This window comes from Hemitrygon akajei, chromosome 18 (genome assembly GCF_048418815.1).
Source record: "Hemitrygon akajei chromosome 18, sHemAka1.3, whole genome shotgun sequence".
Classification (NCBI taxonomy): Eukaryota; Metazoa; Chordata; class Chondrichthyes; order Myliobatiformes; family Dasyatidae; genus Hemitrygon; species Hemitrygon akajei.
The window spans coordinates 42953505-42972830 of NC_133141.1; the positions used below are offsets into that span (position 1 = coordinate 42953505).

Genomic DNA, 19326 nt, shown 5'->3' on the forward strand with positions numbered 1-19326 from the left:
TGACCAGTTTCCCTTAACACCTTATTAAATTAGATGTACTTAGGCCCTTTCAAAACATGCAGACTGCAAACTCTACCCAATGGGTGACCAATTCTAGTTGTTCTGAATGTAGGATGTTAACTTACATACTTCAGACCCCAAACTTACCCCACCCATCCAGGCTTTGATTTTCAACTTGGCAGCTGGCAGAGAGTAGAATCGGTCCCTTAGTCTTTGAGGCCCCAAATATATCCCTCTAGCCTCAACTTCTTGTTAAATCTTTCCCCTCAAACCTTTGGAGCTTCATCTCTAGTTTAATTTCATTCCAAAGGACCCTTGACAGAATCAACTCCTGTCTGACATCCTTTTCTTTTGCACCTCAGTGAGATTTTTAGTCACGCATTATGTGTGTCAACTCAAATCCACTATCATAAGCCATCTGGTTAACAGTGCAGTGATATTTGTTCTGAAGGACAGACAAATTAATAAAACTTTGCACACTGCAGGATTCATGTGGAATTTCTGGATCCTAGCCAAAATACTTATTTCTTCACCTTTGGCAATAGAATTCCACTGGTGACAAATGATGACACATAACAGTTGTTTGTTGCAATTTGCCACCTCTAACCTGCATTCCAGTCCAGTCATAAATACAGGCTGGGGCAGGTCATTACTTCTCCCTGTTTGTGATACACACAAGTCACTGTTTTATGAGAAATACAAATTATAAAAGCACACGCCATAGGAAAGGGCAATCCTTGCGTGACTGGAATACAAAGAATTCAACAGACCTTTTGGATTTCTTTAAAGTCAGCAATCATAAAGGAAGGCAAGCCTGCTGAGGAAAATTCTGAAAAAGATATTTTCAAACAATAAAGGAAAGCATCAATTTAGAGTGCCCAGGGGACTGCCAGGAATGGCTGTTTCATTGTAACTGCTTATGAAACAAATGCAACATTTCCTTATTAGAGTCTTAGATGCATACAGTAAAAAAAATGCCTTTCAGCCCATCGAGTCCATGTTGATCACCAGGCACCCACTTAACAATAAACCTACACTAATCCTATTTTGATTTTCCCCACATTCCCTTCCATATTTGCCTTTGAATTTACTTGCTCTTACACATGATGTTTGGACCATTTTACCCCCGGTGAGTGCAACCTGCATCTCAGAGAGACGCCCTGCCAGGAGCTGTGCAGCTTTGTGCAAGAACTTTCTCCTTCCCCACTTCAAAGAGAGACATTAAGCAGGTATGCATGTGGACCAAGAGGCAGGAAGTGTGTGTGGGTTGTAGGAGGTGGAGGTGTTGGAATGAGGGAAATCAAAGGAGGAGTGCTAACAATAAATTAAAAAATGTAAAACCCTAACAACAAAGACGACATTTGTATATCACATTCTCCTCACTAAAATGATCACCCTTATCTAATTAACTGATGGAGTAAATCTGAGAGATGAATAGCTATTACTAGTCTAAAATAATTACATCTTAGGCCTTTATATCTCCCAGAAACCAAAAATATTAACATTCTATGTTGATTATTTTAAGTGAATCCTCAGTTTACAACTAAGAGGGCTACGGGCCAAACATCAGCAAATGGGACTAGTTTAGGTGGGTTAGCATGGATGAGTGGGGCTGAAGGGCCTTTTTATGCTGGGTTAATCTATGATTCTACAATTGAAGCTCAATATACACTTGCAGAGTTCAAGTCAGTTTAAATGTTGTACTAGATGAGTGACAACAGTTCTTATTGCTTCTAGTAGTTAGGTGGGGAAAAGTACTCTGGAGATCAAAGGAGCCATGACGACTTCACGTCATTGTCCGGAGTGTGCAAGAGTCGCTTATCTGCGGTGACACATTATCATATCTCATTACACTGGTTATTGTAACCTAGCAACAGTGTTATTGCACAGAAAATACAAAATGGTCCACCAAAACTGTGCTACAGCGAAACATACAACAGATTACTAGTAGTAAAATATACAAAAAGATTTTGTTATGATGATATTAACATTGAATTTTCCTATGCCCTATGCAGTTTAAAAGGCCTGTGCTGTGTCTGAAATCTGGTTTCACCCTCTTTCCCCAATTCCTAGTTTTCTGGTAATAGTATGACTGTTTCCAATCACAGACACTACTATTTCCATTGACATTGTAAACTCCTATGCATAATATATTACATAAGCACTAAATTACCTCAAGTTAAAATGTCAAAATGTGTGCCTGCCCTTGGAGGTTGTTGCATCATTATGTGCCTGGAGCAGCTCCATGGCAATTAGCAAATCTGCTGCGGCAACAGTCACAAAGCCCAAAAGGACAAAAAAGTATTGGCAAAGAAAATGGTGCCAAGGTAGTGTAGCAGTCAGCACGACAGTAATAGAGCTCGGGGTGTTGAAGTTTGGAGTTTAATTCCAGCGCTGACTTTAAGGAGTTTGTTTTGTGTGGGTTTCCTTCGGGTTCTCCCACAGTCCAAAGATGTGCTGGTTAATTAGTTTAATTGGTCGTTGCAAATTGTTCTGTGATTCGGCTAGGTTCATAAAGGTGGGTTGCTAGGTGGTGTGGCTGCTTGGGCCAAAAGAGCCCAATCCACACTGTATCTCTAAAATAATTAAATTAAGAGGTGCCAGTGATAGGCCAAAGAGATTTTTATTCAAAGAGAATATAGTTCATCTGGTTTAGCAGCTAGCAAAAAATCAGATTACTGAATAACACCTGGTTACAGTATTCTCAAGAAAGGCATGTCTGTTTTCAAAAGTGACCTACCCCATCCATCCGAGTCTGAGTGAAATAGTTATACCTGTGTTAAACAGTCCTGACTGCCATTGAGATGAAAAGCAAAAGGAAACTGGGCATCTTGAGTTTTGTGGAACCATATCATAACATTTCCTCCTTCACAGAAACATTGGGAGCGTGCAAATTCTGAGGATATTTGGGTTCTCAGTAAAGCACAATATAAGAAGATCAAACAAAAGATTCCAAACACTGTATACACCCTTGAAAGATATTCCATCCCTTTCTGGGCTTGTAAATCTATGCATTCAATTTGAATAGATTACAATCTGGCTTCTGTAAAAAAAAATTGTAACTTTACACTGTTGTGATAACCAACAATAAATTTTATGTTAAATGTAAAATGATAGCAGGAATGAGAAGTTAAGACAGCGATTCAAATGAAGCGCCAACCTTTGAATTTAACATTTATTAGACATTGGATGCTATGGTAACACAGCATGGAAACAGGCCTTCAACCCAGCTCATTCATGGTGCCCACTAAATTAGTCACATTTGCCCACATTAGGCTCATAATCCTCCAAACCCTTCTTGTTCAGATTCCTTTTAAATGTTGTTATTGTACCTATGTCAAATATTGTTATTATACCAGCTAAATTCTGTCAGTGTCTTATATGTCAGTCCCTCCAGCCTACCACTCCATTCTGTTAGATTGTGACTAATCTGTACCCTAACTCTATTCAACTACCCTTACAAGAAATAAAAAACCCAAACAATTCCACCCCAACCAATCATATGGTTACACCCAGATGCAATGAACAATGTCGCAAGATAATAGAACACTTTACAACTTACAAATGCTCTATTTGATTTACAGCAGACTGCTTTAAATTATTCAGTAATTATCATGTGACAACATTCTCTTACACCAGAGTCTTTGAATTACACCTTTAAATGGACAAAGTAGTACAAAAAGGGATTGCACCTATTTCATGACTAAACTATTGCACACTGGAATGTTCTTCCTGTGCCCATGAGCATCATGATCATTGGAGTTCCTGGGTGTGGAGTACTCACTGTATTACTAGGATGTAGGGTAGAGAAAAATCAACCATACCAGAGTAGCTACCTTCATGGGATCTCCCAGCGTTGCAACCAAAGGAAAGCACTGCGAGCAATCAATGTGTATCTATTTCTCTCCCATTCTTCCATAAAATCCAAGGACTTTCTTTAATTACCTTTAGGTAATTAACAGAAATGCAAATTGTATGAAATTGCTCTAATCACAGAGTGCTCTTTTGAAGAAAGTCATATGATTGTTGAGATTTTACACAGCATACCTGTTTAATAAACTAAGCATACCAGTTTTCATTACAGCTGTTGTGCTTTATGTTAGGAAATCATATTATAGCTTTAAAATTGATGCTACAAAGTTGGATTGTCAGGGGCCTTAGGATGGAGATGCTGACAAGAAATAGACAGACACCCCTGTAGAAACGTTAAAAAAATTGTTAAGCAATATTTATAAAAACATAATTCTCAACACTGCGGGTCTGGTATGGATAACTTCAGCAAAACAATGAAGTGGTTTAAAAAATGCATTTTTAATCAGAATGTATTGATTTAGCCGATTCCACTGGGCCAACAGCTGAAAGACCCCCTACTCTTCTTGGGAGCTATAAGGAGGCGAAAGGGGAATAAAAAAAGAATAGTAATGCTGTCTGTATTTCAATGATTCCTGATGAAAAATGACTGGTTAGACAGAAAAGGGCTTAATTTTAATCCTCCCAACAAACATCTGGTGATACATAAAAGATGTGTGCTTGGACAAGGTACCAAATGTTTGTAGGCATCAAGGAGTCATACTAGGCTGCACGACTGGTAGTAAAATAAGTACACCAATAAGATGATACTGCTAGCAAGACAGCCCAAAGTAACATACAGTAAAGTTTCAAAACTTCATTTCTGTACCAGGACAAGGGACATTGCTTAATTTTTACAGCACTCCATTAGGCAACAATAGAAAATGTTGCGTGCACAAGCTACTCTGACAAGATGAATGATTAACATACAAATATTGATCAGATCCTTAATCATTTTTATATTTGTGGCATTTGATGACAACACCAATCTCTGGACCCTATGCATATGGAAACTTTGTCTTGCTTTTTATTCAAGTAGTGATATGTTTATATATTTGAGAAGTAGTTTATTTTGTGGAAGAATAGTTAATTTTTATGCTTTTTTGATAACATAAACTTCCTAAGTACAGCATGCCTAGAGGACTGAGGTTGGTTAAATGGTGTTTTTCTGTGCTGTTTAGCTCTAAGGCCAAAAGAGCTGAACATGGAGAGGATTGAGCAGAATAACATATGAGAGAGGGAGGATCTTGGAAGGTCACAGAAAAGGAGGAAACTGAAGGGAAAGAATGTCATATAGCTATAGGAACTACTGAAAAGTAGATGAAAAGACCATAGAGGAAACCAGAAGGAGAATTAGTGAGACAGAAAAAAAAGCTGTAGGTACCAGGAGAAAGTGTATGTGAGAAAGCAGAGAGAGATCTTGGGGTCAAGGAAAGTTCTTTACAGGGAGCATAGAATGATCACAGTTAGTGGTGGAGGAGCAGGTGCAATGTAGGAGTAATCTCCCCAGAGGAATTTACCATGACCAAGAGCTGCCCAATACCAGCTTGGAGAGGGACTAAGTAGAGAAGTCTTCAACCCTTCAGAGGACCACACCATTCACGGTCTCAGGTAACAAAATTCCAATAAAGACCTGCCCGCCACATTTTCCTGCATTTACTTGTTTCTTCAGCTTACGATTAGTTGGAGATGATAAGTCCGAGACTTGCTAGAAAATGGAAAAGAAGCCCAAAATGAGATCTAGTAAACTGTAGGTCTACAGCAGCACTAAGCCAGCAGAGAGTTTGCGCTATACAGGCCATGGGAATAACATCAGGCCAATGTTAACCATTCAAAAGGATTCATAGTCCATAGGAAAAGGTGATACATCATTTGTCCCATCACCATATTTTGGAAAGCTAATGTAACTAATATTTTGCGTGCCTGGACAGCAGGGCTCATGCAGGACCTGTACACTGTTACTCAAATAATTCCTGTTTTGTCACTCTATTTGTTTGGACAAGACTCTGGTTAAACCCAGTGTTAAGTTACCCAAGCAGAAAGCAATAAAATTAATAACTTCTGAACAGTGAAAAGCATCCTGCTTTCGACTTTTCAAGCAGTACAATTATTTTTGAAGGACCCAATATAAATAATTAGGACATCTAGGAACTTAAAAAGGGCACAAAAGCCATGATCCTATGTTTAAAAGTACTAACAGAGGAACCTGAACTCCCTCGTGAGGCCATGAATTGTTTGCCCTCCTCTGCCCACCCAAATCTCCCTGCTACACACACACAAAACTGTACTTTGGTAGTGGACTCAGTGAAACTCCGCAACAGATTAACTTGTAGGGCCCCCTCCACACAGAGGTGCTTCTTAAGAAAATCAAGTTTCAGTTGAAAGCAAGGAAGGTACACTAATGGGATTTCTTCCTTTCAGACACGGTGTAGCTGCACCGGAACATGTAGACCCTGATATTTAAAGTTGCTGTGTCACTGATAACTGGAGACCATCTTCCCCATTAACTGGCAATGCAATATCTGTTTTGTCTGCATTCATACAAGTGAAATATCTGGAGAATGCTGCATTAAGAAAACTATACAAAGTACAATTATTGTAAAAGAGTTTAAGATAATATGTAGGGAGGTAGGACCAATGAGCTTCACTCTTCATTTCATCTTATTTCTGTGTGCAGTGGCAAGACACAGCACTATCAGTGGCAGTCATTTCATCTGCTAAGTTATGGTCAGAAAAATGATATCACATTGGAGAAAACCATTCAGTCCATTTCATTCATTCTGGCTCTTAAAAAGCAATTAGTCACAACCTCTGGCCATTGACCTTTGACTCTAAAGAGGACAAAGGATTTAATCTGTACTTGGAACCAATAAAGGAATAATCTTATTAATGTAAACTGTTAAAGTAAGTATTGATGAGACAGAAATGAATGCAGCTTTTGCGCTGATGCTGATCAAGGCCTTAAGAGCCTTATATATTAGAAAACACCTACAAAGTACAGATAACATTTCTGACCTGAAAATATTATTTATATAAGTCCAGTTGAATGAAAACTTATTTCCACTTTTATTATGCATGCTAAAAAAAGGTGTTTGCTCTTAAAGTACAGTAGATTTTCTTAGGCAATGAATGTGGTGCTAACAGGACTGAATAAGTTCAAAACAAAAACACAGCCAGGGAACAAGCAGGCAGCAGCTGATCTTCTACTTGCTGAAGGAAGGTCACAAGATTAATGAGAGTAACTGGTCAGTGGTACTTAACATAACTGTAGCTGCTTTTATTATTGGCTCCTAAAGCCTCAATCTCCCACAACAGGTGGCCTTGAACACACACTTTTGCACCTGTTGGCATTAGTGTCCGCCATTGTCCTAATTACCTCTTTTAAAAGCCACTGGAGGGGTGGCAGCACAATCCAGGTGGGTTTCTTGGGAACATTTTTTAGACCCATACAAGTCTTGTCTGTTGAAACAATCACAATTGTAAAGAAAAGGCACAGCAATCATTTAGTTACATTTCTACCCAGGCATTTTATTCTCAAGTCACACAGGGACAAGAACAATGCATCTCAAGCCTGTTTGGGAAGGACTGTTCTCTTGGACTACATTCCCCTCTATGTGTCCTAGAATGTAAAAAACCCTTTTGTGAACTACAGTGTTGAACATAGAACAGTACAGCACAGTACAGGCCCTTCGGCCCACAATGTTGTGCCGACCCTTAAACCCTGCCTCCCATATAACCCCCCACCTTAAATTCCTCCATATACCTGACTTGATATGATGGAACATGACTTGATATAATGAACTAAGAGAATTAAGAGTAAATATACTAAGTTCAACTTTTAATAAAGTATTTAACATTTTATTCAGAACTATAATGGTAATTAAAAACCAGTTTCTTATTTCCAGTAATTCATTTTCCATGGGAAGAAATTCAACAGAAATTCTCCAGATCTATATTGAAAAGTTTCAGATCCCACCATGGTAACAGTGGTTTAGTGGTGATCAGTGATGATCACCACTAAATCAGCAGATTGTGGTAAAAATGCACTGAAGTTCTTTGGGGAGGTAATCTGTCACCCTTACCAAGTATTGGGCTGGACTCACAAATGTACTCTGAAAAGGCCCAGGCAAGTCATTCAGTTCAGGCCATTAGGGATGGACAATAAAATTACAGGTTGGGGTAAATAAAGATCATGCTCTGTGGTAACAAAATTGAAATATTTCAATGGCAACCAACTATCATGGATAACTGCATTATTATTACTTAAATCATATTCAGGCACCTAAGAGTTTATTTCTGGAGTGCAAAGTTGCTTTGACACCTGGACAGAGGCAAATCTAATCCTCACCCTATGGTCACATTCTCCACACTCATATTTATCCTGAGTAACTCCCACATGTCTTTGACCACCTTCATATCTCCCCAGAGAGGAAAAGAAACAAGAAAATAAATGGATGCTGTGATAGACAAGTTATCTTTCATTCCAGGTGGTTTAAAGAAGAGCAAAGAGTGAGGGTAAGCAATTCATTAGCATCTCATGTATATTTTGCCTGAAGCTGAATAAGTGATTGTCTCAATGCATGCAAAGCATAGCCACAGCTGTATGCACAAAGTCCATTGGCAAAGATAAAGATCAGCTTAAACACAAGAGATTCTGCAGATGCTGGAAATCCAGAGTAACACACACAAAATGCTGGAGGAACTCAGCAGTGCAGGCAGCATCTATGGAGACAAATAAAAGAGTTGACGTTTTGTGCCAGCTAAATAAAGCTGAAGATTTTGCCGTGTACAGCCAGTGAACTGCGCCATTTGTGTCAACAACCAACACAGTCTGAGGGTTACACTGGGCAGCCCGGAAGTGTCGCCACGCTTCTGGTGCCAACATAACATGCCCACAAGTCACTAAACCTAACTGTACATCTTTTGGAATGTGGGTAGGAAACCGGAGCACCCAGAGGAAATCCATGTGGTCACAGGGAGAACGTACAAACTCCTTACAGAAAGCGGCAGGAATTGAACCTGGATCACCAGCGCTGTAAGCCTTGCACTACCACTAGGCTACCATGCCCGCCAGCAGGCAATCTACTAGGCAAAGTGCTGCATTGAACATGAAACATGTTCAGGGGCTTGCCTCACCCTCCCACTATCATGCATCATAAAAAGATGCCATCTCACTCAAAAGAGTAAAAGTGAGAAAACCATTTATAGGCATCTTCACCTTCATGGGCAAGTTTTTCTACTAAGCATGTTTCAATTTGATGACACCAAGACATAATGGGAGTTTATTACTTCATATGCAATATCTGCTAAAATTTAAATACAGGGATCAAAGTAGGTGTGCAGATTATATTTGTTAGTTTCCCAACGATTCTGTGGGTGACCATCACTGCCTGATGCAAGTTTGGTAAAATGTAATGTTATATTCTTTGCTTGCATTATACAAATGGAAGCTGCTGTCTCGTCTCGGTTAGTTCTGCAAAAACAGCAGTGGAGTTTTCTCAGCAGATGTGAGGAAAAGCGGTCAGCATTCCAGTTCCTGAACATTACTCAGTACCCTATGAAGGATTGTTTAGGTGTGAGAATATTAACCGGGTTATGATGGGCTCTGTGACTGAACTGCCAGCTGACATTCATTTTGCAAGGTGTCACGTGAAGAATGACGGCTTTGGAAGAACTGTGGAGAATTCATAGCTCCTTGGAATTGCACTCCATCCTGAGTTACCCCTGAATTGAAAGGATGAGATTTAACTGAAAAAGCATTGAGAAATTGACAGAATATAGGGATTATCAAAGGACACACTGCTTTCTATAAATGGTCACATTAGTTCAATGGTTGAGGCAAGAATCAATCCTATCTTCGAAAGTTCCGGGCAGTAACAGTGTTCTTTTCGTCCAATACTGATTTATGCAGTTTTGTTAAAATCCCCAAAGCTTTACATAGAACACAACTATAGAATAAATTTGGCAGCAGATTTAAATTTTGCTTGACCAATGCAAATATTCTAACCTGACAGAATCCCCGGATCAGATGAGGCCCTGATGAAGACTGCACTCCATTTGAAATAAGAACATGTTGCAAAGAATGAGATCTCCCGAAATTCTGTTTGAGCAACAGAAGTGTTGAATGGTCTGCCTGACAGCTTTGAGCAGAATTTTCTTTTCCCACAGAACGCAAAAGATAATTTGCATCCGGTCTGTGTGTCAATGTGGTGTCAGCATATCAATTCCTTGCCATACAACCACAGACTGTAGTTAACGTACCACGGTCTGAACTCACATACTAAACAGACCATGATTTGGAGGACATACTGTAAAGCCATAACTTGGCACACAGGTGGAGTTACATATCTGGATTACTGCTATAGAAATGCAGCATTTACTTGTACCAAACTTTCCCCAATTTCAACACGATTGAGATATTGTAATTAGTCCAACATTTATACTATTTTAATTAAAGTTTCTTTACTAAGTCAGAACACAGCCAATAGCAGACTTGTTAGCTGTTGACATCCTTAGAAGTTTGTCTAGATTCGGAATGTCATCTAAAAATTTTGACAGACTTTTATAGTTGCATGGTGGAATGCAACCAATGTCCAATGGAATGGAAAAGTCTACAAATGTGGTAGATACAGTCCAGTCCATTACAGATAAAGCCCTCTCCATCAGCAGGCTATGCTCTCTTCTCAAGGTGGTACAGGAGCCTTAGGTCCCACACCACCAGGTTCAGGAGCAGTTATTAACCCCCAACCATCAGGCTCCTGAACCAGTGTGGATAACTTCACTCACCACTACTCTGGACTGACTCCACAAACTATAGACTTACTTTCAAGGACTCTACAACTCAGTATTATTAATCTATTTATAGTTTTTAAATTTATTATTGGCATAATTTGACCTCTTTTGCAAATTGGATATTTGTCAGTTTTTGTTACATATATTTGTCATAAACTCTATTGCATTTCTTTATTTCCTGTAAATGCCTCCAAGAAAATGAATCTCAAGGTACTATAAGCTCACATATCCAGTATGTACTTTGATAATAAATTTACTTTGAACTTTGAATCCTTGTTATTTTTGCTGGCTCCCAAGTGAATTCCAACAAGTGGGGCTTTGGAAGCTGCCAAATAGGTGAACTGCTTCATGATCTCGCATTCCTTTCCCCTTTCCCCTACTGTAGGTATGAACTGATCTCCAGTATTTCTTCTTCCAGTTGTCACAGTTCATTCCATGGGAACCAGCTAGAGAAATTAGTTTTTGGAAGTAACAAGGAGAAAAAGTTCTTTGATGTTCCCCCACACCTGCCCCCCTCGCCAGATCACGGCACACTTCTGAGTAATGCAGCCAGGTGTGTGCTCAATGCTTACATTTTCCAAATAGTTTTTTAAATATAGGTACCTTCATCACCCACTTCAGGATGGGGGGAGAGTGAAAGCATGTTTGAGAATCAATATAACTACAGATGCCGGAAATCTGAATAAGGATAGAAAATGCTGGAAACACAGCAGGTCAGGTGGCATCTGTGGGGAAAGAAGCAGTTATCACTTCAGGTCTGGGATTCTTCATAAGAGCATTTGAGGCTGGGTCACTCATGGCCAGATGCAAGAAGGGCTGTTCTGAAAAGATGCACAATGAATGGCAGCTGGAAGTTCAGCCACAGGGGCTATCATATCTTGATTAATATTCTCACACCAAAATACTCCTTCATAAGTTACTGAGTAGCGTTCTGGTATTGGGATGCTGATCACATCTGCTGACCAGTTGTAAAACTCCACTACTGTTCTGGCTGAACTAACAGAGAAGAGCCACCAGCTTCTTTCTATATAATGCAAGCAAACAGTATGACATTGATTCAAGGAAAAATTATAATATTGGCTCAGACCCTACTCCTTCCAGTTCAGAGATGCCTCGGCAATAAAATCCTATGAGCCTTGAAGAATTTGGGATTCAACATTCCAAAACTACGAAGCCAATCCCGTATCTGCTTACAGGATGAAACAATACTCGATTTGAGTGCCAATGGACTTTGAAAACTCATCCCTATAGGTTGATACAAGGTGATTCGTTACTCACAAGTATGTTCAGAGACATCCTCTTGACCTTACTGCTTAATGTGTACTAGTGCCAAGTTCAAACAGATACTAACTTGCAGCATTGGCATTAATAGAGCTTCTTTCCCCAGTACCCGGCAGCGTACATCTGCCCCCACTGCATCTCCTTTTATTCCCACTGCCATTTTTTCAGACCCAACTACAAATATCAAGATTTGACAATGAGGAGGATTAGGGCTACACTCAGTGGCCACTTTATTAGGTACACATGTACATCTGCTCGTTAATATCTAAGCAGCCAATCACGTGGCAGCTACTCAATGCATAAAAACATGCAGACATGGTCAAGAGGTTCAGTTGATGTTCAGACCAAATAAGGAATGTGATCAAAGTGACTTTGACAGAGGAATGATTGTTGGTGCCAGATGGGAGTATCTCAGAAACTGCTGATCTCCCGGGGTTTTCCCACACAACTACCTCTAGACTTTGCAGAGAATGGTGTGAAAGACAAAGAAACTCAGTGAGTATCTAGTGAGCAGCAGTTCTGTAGGCAAAAATATCTTGTTAGTGAGAGTCGTCAGAGGAGAATGGTCAGACTGGGTCAAGCTGACAGTAACTCAGCCTTGAAGTGGATGAGCTACAGGAACAGAAGACCACACTGGGTTCGACTACTGTGGCCACTTTATTATATACATGCCTATACCTAATAAAGTGGCCACTGAGTGTATATTGATTGATAAGTGGAAAGAAACTGAGCATGCATTGTACAATCAATTCAATACATATACAGTATGCATAAAATTGCAGAGGCTGAATTTAAAAGAAGTGGCACAGCTGTCAAATTTTAGGAAGTTAATCATGAAAAAGTACCAGAAAATTTAATTTCCTGCAATTGAGAACTAATAAAAACATATGCTAGTGCACTCAATCATCAGCTACTGTAGCGATGATAATATTACAGATTATTACATTCTAAGCTGATTACATTTAGTCTCTATATACGCTGAATAAAGACTACAATTCTACTTTAATTAGATTAATTAGCTTTACATCCTCAGCTACACAGACCTGCATTGAACTCAGTGAAGATGATACAGAAGCTTTTCTGGCACAATGCCTAGGTTAAACCAGGAAATCTGCAGCTGATCTTAAGCTGACAGTTGTCTACACTGCCACACTTTCTAGGTCTGGGCATGACCTCCAGCACAGACAAACTGACGACAGGGTAGCAAAGACCACAGCAATGAGACAGAATCCTAGAGATACGTAATGTAAGACTTTCCTGACCCTGACACCAGGAAGACCCAGTGCTCCAAAGAGCAACTGGCTTTCCTTCTAAAGCAGCAACATTCTTTCACAGATTATTAGTCTTGATCGTGATTCTTTGTCTGAATTTTCTAGTTAGTATTATACCTCTCTGTCAAGTTCCACAATTTGGTTCAGGTGCACTTGTGTTGAAAGAGTGGAGCTCTAAGAAAGTAAGTTACGTTCTCCCTGTGACCACGTGGATTTCTTCCAGGCGCTCTGGTTTCCTCCCACAGTCCAAAGACCTTCAGGTTGGTAGGTTGATTGGTCATTAGGTTAGGGTTGAATCGCGGTTTGCCAGATGGGGCAGTGCGGTGCGAAGGGCTGGAAGAGCCAATCCTGCGCTGTATTTCAATAAATAAATAAATAGATAAATAAATAGATATCTCTATTGGCAGATGGATTCAGGTAACATAAGTGCATCTCTCCATTTACTGAGTCTTCTTTTCTACCTTGTTCACAGGGGAATTATATCCTCAGCCAAATATGTTGCCAAGTTAATCTAATCACAAAGTGAATCAACTGCCAATGAATAACATAAGAAATGTCTGGTTAATGTATATATTTTTTTTTTACTTGAAAGTTTGCGCAGGAGAGGGAATTTAATCCAGCATTTTAATTCAGAGATAGATTGCGGCAAAGAAAGCATCCTGCAAAATAAATTGTTGGCATCCTTGAAAATTTCCAAAAACATTGTTATAATAGAAGGCATGCAAAATAAATTGTTGGCATCCTTGAAAATTTCCAAAAACATTGTTATAATAGAAGGCATGAATATATATATATTTTTTTTTACTTGAAAGTTTGCGCAGGAGAGGGAATTTAATCCAGCATTTTAATTCAGAGATAGATTGCGGCAAAGAAAGCATCCTGCAAAATAAATTGTTGACATCCCAAAAACATTGTTATAATAGAAGGCATGAAACATCGAAAACCACCATACTGGACAGCCCCAGCTGAGCACTTACAAGCATCTTTTGTACGATAACCCAACCTTCAGGAAAGAATTGTTTGTTTTTGAGAAGGGGCCATGGATCGCATGTACATTGAACCAATACAGACCCGATGGGTTAGATTACCTACTGTTGCAATGTTTTTAAGATATTCATTCCCCATTTTTTGTGTTATGATGGATTCTATTAGCAATCACTTCTGAAATATGAACACAGTAGAGAGACAATGTTAGATGGAACAACTCTCTTTTTACTTAGTTGCTCTTGTCAGGCAGATTTCTTGCAATAGGCATACTGCATCACAATATAGTGCCAAAATACCGGTCTAGTTTGCAAAAACTTAGAAAACTGTTCTGTAAGCAGCAAGAGCAATTTGTCATTTTTTGCGCATTGGCTGTTTGTCCGTCTTTGTTGTCTGCCGTTTTTCATTGATTCTATTATGTTTCTTTGCATTTACTGTAAGAACGCCTGTAAGAAAACGAATCTCAGAGTAGTATATGGTGACATATATGCACTTTGATAATACATCAAATCTCACCACAGCGCAGCAGTTGTGGAATTTAAGTTCATGGATTGCGGCAAACCTCCATCTGATTTACAAGCAGACATCTACAGTCAATAGTTCAATAGCTTCATTTAGTATCAGAAAATGTAAACAATATACAACCTGAGGACATCCACAAAAACAGAAGACTACCCCAAATGAGTAACAGCAAAAACGTTTGAACCCCAAAGACCCCCTCCCACACATAAGCAGCAGCAAAGTTTCACTTATTTCGGCAAAAAGCATCAACACCCACCACCCACCAATAGCAAAGCCCCCAAGAGAGACCACCATTTGCAGTACAGAAAAACTAGTACTGTAGCTTACTCGACAATTTGATATGCAGTGAAAGAAATCAGTCATTCTACCTCATATATAACTCCAGGTCCACCAACGTGGTGGACTTTGAAGTAGTTTTGAAGCTGGAGGTGAAGAATAAATGTTGGCCTCACATTGTGGTGCACAGAATTGAATGGGGAAGGTGGTGCACATAGCTCCAGGGACTCTTGTTCGGATCATGACCTTAGATTGAACATGTTTGTGTGGAGCTTGTATACCCTCACCGTGATTGCATGGGGTTCTGCCCACACCCTAAAGAGGTGCTGCAAGCTTATGTTGTAGCTTATCCCTTAGGGTAGCTCAGTGGCAAAAGAATCAAAGGGGATGGATAAAGTTATGAGAGAGAACATGTAAAGAACAGGTAAAGGGAAAAAAGGAGGGGGAGGACGGAGAGGAGGAGCTGAACTGATGTGATGGCTCTGCTGGGAGCAACCATTGACCAAATGACTTATTACCACCGAAGAAAGTAAGGACTTGCCAGCATATAAATCAATGCAAGCTTGCCTGCCTGGTGGCAGTAATCTCAGTTGCAATGACTTTTGCTCACTAATACTTACTACTTAGATGAAAAAGTCTTATGGCAGAAATACTGGACATTTTTCTTTCCCCACATTCCACACAAAGATACATTCCCTGAAAACTAAGCCTCACGAGACACAGACAGATTGGACGTCAGAGGAAACACTCACTACAAAGAGGGTTCAGTTGAGGATATGACAGATACAACTGACAGTGCTCAAGCAGATACCTATCCAAGTTTTATAAATGAAACATGGCCAGCAAGCAAATCCACCATTTATCTGATACAGTTTATTCAAGTCCTAATCAAATCCTGGTTGGAATTACCACTGGATGAACTGTTTTAGTGCTATTTTCATAGCTAACTGGTTTGTTGCTATAATAGGAAATCTACTGCTCACCTCAACCCCAACTTTGCAAACCTAATACCAACATTATTATTTTCTGAATCATTAATAACTTGTGATGACAAAAGGAAGGGGGGGGGGGGAAATCAATATTCTATCAGCCCAGTCACTTTAGCTCTACAAATTTAATCATTACACTTTTAATGTATATAGAGTCCACCTCTTATGAAAACCAAAAGTGGATTGGTTATACACACTGCTAATTCACAGGTTAACTGGTTTTCCAGGAGAGGGAGGAATTCTAAACTTTAGCAGAAATGGCAAGAGAGGCAATAAGAAGCAATGAGATCTCGAGACCTCGCACGCCTTGCCTACTAAAGCCTCATACTCTGCATTTCCGAGTATTATTTAGATTCTCATCTCCGCTTCCAAACACTGGTTAGCAATCAAAGCAAAGGTGTGTCTCAGATCAATGGAGTGCTAACAGTGGATAAATCCAGGGAACTTTGATCAACCTGGACTCAAAAGTGACTTTGACATGTCCCTTTTCTGGGTTCTGGCAGGAAATGAATCACAGAGAAAATCAGTGCAATATTGAAATGCACCTGAGCAAGCTTGAATTATATCCAAATTTATAAGCTTTTTGCTTAACTGAATAAACTCATTAATAGGAACTATTTACTGAGAGAGAAATAACCAGCTTTCCTGCAAAAACATGAAAACATATTGTTTTGCAGGAAACTTGGTTACTTCTCTCACAGTAAACATTTCCTATTTATTATAAATATATAAAAATATATTTATTAAGCTTTGAAATACCCTTGTTTTGTGAAACCATCCGGAAATGTGCCCTTAACAATTAAAGAAACGAGTCCTTATGTTACTAGCTGAAGAGGTTATACTCACTGTCTTCAACCTGCAATAACGAATTCCTCGTAGGTTCTTTGGCATGTAGCATGATAAAATCAGGACTGTTGTTCAAAACTTATTCAAAAATATATGATCTAATAACTATTTTTTATCATGACCTAATATGACGGCTTTTTTAAACAATGGTCTACAATGGCATGCATATAATTATCAAACTATGATTAAAATAGCAATGCGTGTTCATCAACAGGAGCTATATAATGTGTTCAATTAAGATACTGAGTTGGTAATTATAATGCACTGCGACTCATAAGCATTTACAAATACAAAAACAAATGTATTCAACCTCTCTAGACTTATGCTGCAGCGGCTTTACCATTTTCAAGATGAACTGAAATGAGTAAACACTTGATTTAACCGTACACCTTGAAGTTAAGGTTTTCTTCTCCCCCAGGCAGACGCCCCCATTAAAACCAAACCTGTCACTTTCAATAATACACGGACTTTTTAAAAGCGACTTTCTCCATTTAATTGCCCTTTTCTTGCTAACGCGTCGTTTTACTCCTGATTCTCCCAGTGCCCAGTTACATGAAATCGATGAATCTCACTGCAGGAGGGAATTGACAGTCAATACTCGCAGCTTCCGAAGGTCGTGTGCCTTTAACACTCACCTCCCCAACTCCTTCCCCAGCAGAGTGTAGTTACTGTTGAAAGAGTCGGTCCGTATTCGGGATAAAATTTTGACGACCATTCCTTTGCGATTCATCATTACGGTAAAGAAGCTTCACAGCAGTCACGGGCGAACTCAAACGTCCAAAGAAAGTTTGGAGTCAGTGCGAATTAAAGTTCAGGGCAGCTTGGGCACGGTTAAACGTCTCGGCCACAGCAGCTGACAAACCTCTGCAGAAGTCTGCAGAGCACACTGCTGACAGTGCCTTACACTCCCCGAAGTAAATCGGTACAGTGAGAGAGTGTGAGCAGTGTTCCGCACCAACCCGGCGTGCCCGAGATTGCTCTGACAGCACAGGAGCTGCTGCGGGACATCAAAACACTCAGAGGAACTGAAGTCCAAGCGACATCACGCTGCAGAGAGCCAATCACCGTTGGACGGAAGCAGCGGTGCTGTTGAACAGAGGCGACAGCGCTGCTCCTGAGGCTCGATCACAAACTGCACTGGCTACACACTTATTTAGCTGGGGAATTAAAGCTTCAGATGCCAAGGTCTTTCGAGCTTTTCCCGTCAAAGTGAAACCATACATGCGTTGTTTCAATGCAGGCAGTGGTATCAAGGTTTAATTAACATCTACCCCTTGCTTTCCTATCAGTAGAAATGGGTTGAATAACTTTGTATCCTCTTAAACCACAGGCAAGGTCCCAGAGGACTGGAGAATAGCCGTTGTTGTTCCTTTGTTCAAGAAGGGCAATAGGGATAATCCAGCAAGTTATAGTTTGATGGGTTTTACATCAATGGTGTTGAAATTATTGGAGGGAATTCTAAGGGATGGGGTTTAATCACATTTGGAAAAGCATGGGCATTAGGGATGGTCCAAGTGGCATTGTGCTGGGAGGGGAGGAAGATCATGTCTTAGAAACCTGATTGAGATTTTTTTGTACAAAGATGAGAAAAATCTGCAAATGCCTGAAATCCAAGCATTACACACACAATGCTGGACGCCAGGCAGCATCTATGGAAAAGAGTAAACAGTGGACATTTCCAGCTAAGACCTTTCATCGGTACTGGAAAAAAAGATGCAAAGTTGGAGCAAGAAGGTGGGGGGGGGGGGGGTGAGGGGAGGAAGAAGCTGGTAGGTGATAGGTGAAACCAGAAGAGGGCAAGAGGTGTAAAGAGCTGGGAAGCAGATAGGTGAAAGACATAAAGGGATGGAGAAGGGAGAATCTGATAGAAGAGGGTAGAAGACTATGGAAGAAAGGGAAGGGGGAGGAACACCAGAGGGAAGGGATGGACAGGTAAGGAGATGAGGTGATAACACTGAGGAATTTAAAGTTTATTTAAATTAAATTAAAATTTTGGAATTTAAGAATACATGGGATCAACGATGACTTGGTAGAATTATCTTGGCCAGACAAGACAGAGGATAATGGTGGAGGGGTGTTATTCAGATTACAGATCTGTAAGCAGTGATGTTCCACAGGGTTCAGTGTTGGACATTTGTTGCTTGTGATATACAAAAATTCAGGGAGAGCTGATTAGAAAGCTTGTAGATAACATGAAAATTGGCAGAGTTGTGGACAAAACACAGGTACAGCATAGCACAGGTTCTTCAGTGCACGATACTGTGCTGAACTTTTAACCTACTCTAAGATCAATCTACCCCTTCCTTCCCACATAACCTTCCACGTTTTTCATCCATGTGCCTCTCTGAGTATCTTAAATGTCCCAAATATATCTGCCTCAACCACCACCCCTGGCACCTACCTCTCTGCAGAATAATCTACCTCTGACATCTCCTCTATACTTTCCTCCAATCACCTTAAAATCATGCTCCCTCATATTAGCATTTCCACTTTGGATAGTAAGGTGTCCTGGTCTA

At 39.9% G+C, this 19326-nt stretch overlaps 1 protein-coding gene across 1 annotated transcript in view; it reads right to left on the reverse strand.

The window, feature by feature from the left end:
• Window positions 1-17839, reverse strand: part of LOC140741363 (serine/threonine-protein kinase 17A-like) — a 58040-nt gene extending 40201 nt beyond the window's left edge. The window contains exon 1 of the mRNA XM_073071513.1: window positions 17446-17839. Within this exon, the coding sequence (XP_072927614.1) occupies window positions 17446-17543 (98 nt within the window). The 5' untranslated portion in view covers window positions 17544-17839. The remainder of the gene's footprint in view (window positions 1-17445) is intronic.
• Window positions 17840-19326: the final 1487 nt, after the last annotated feature.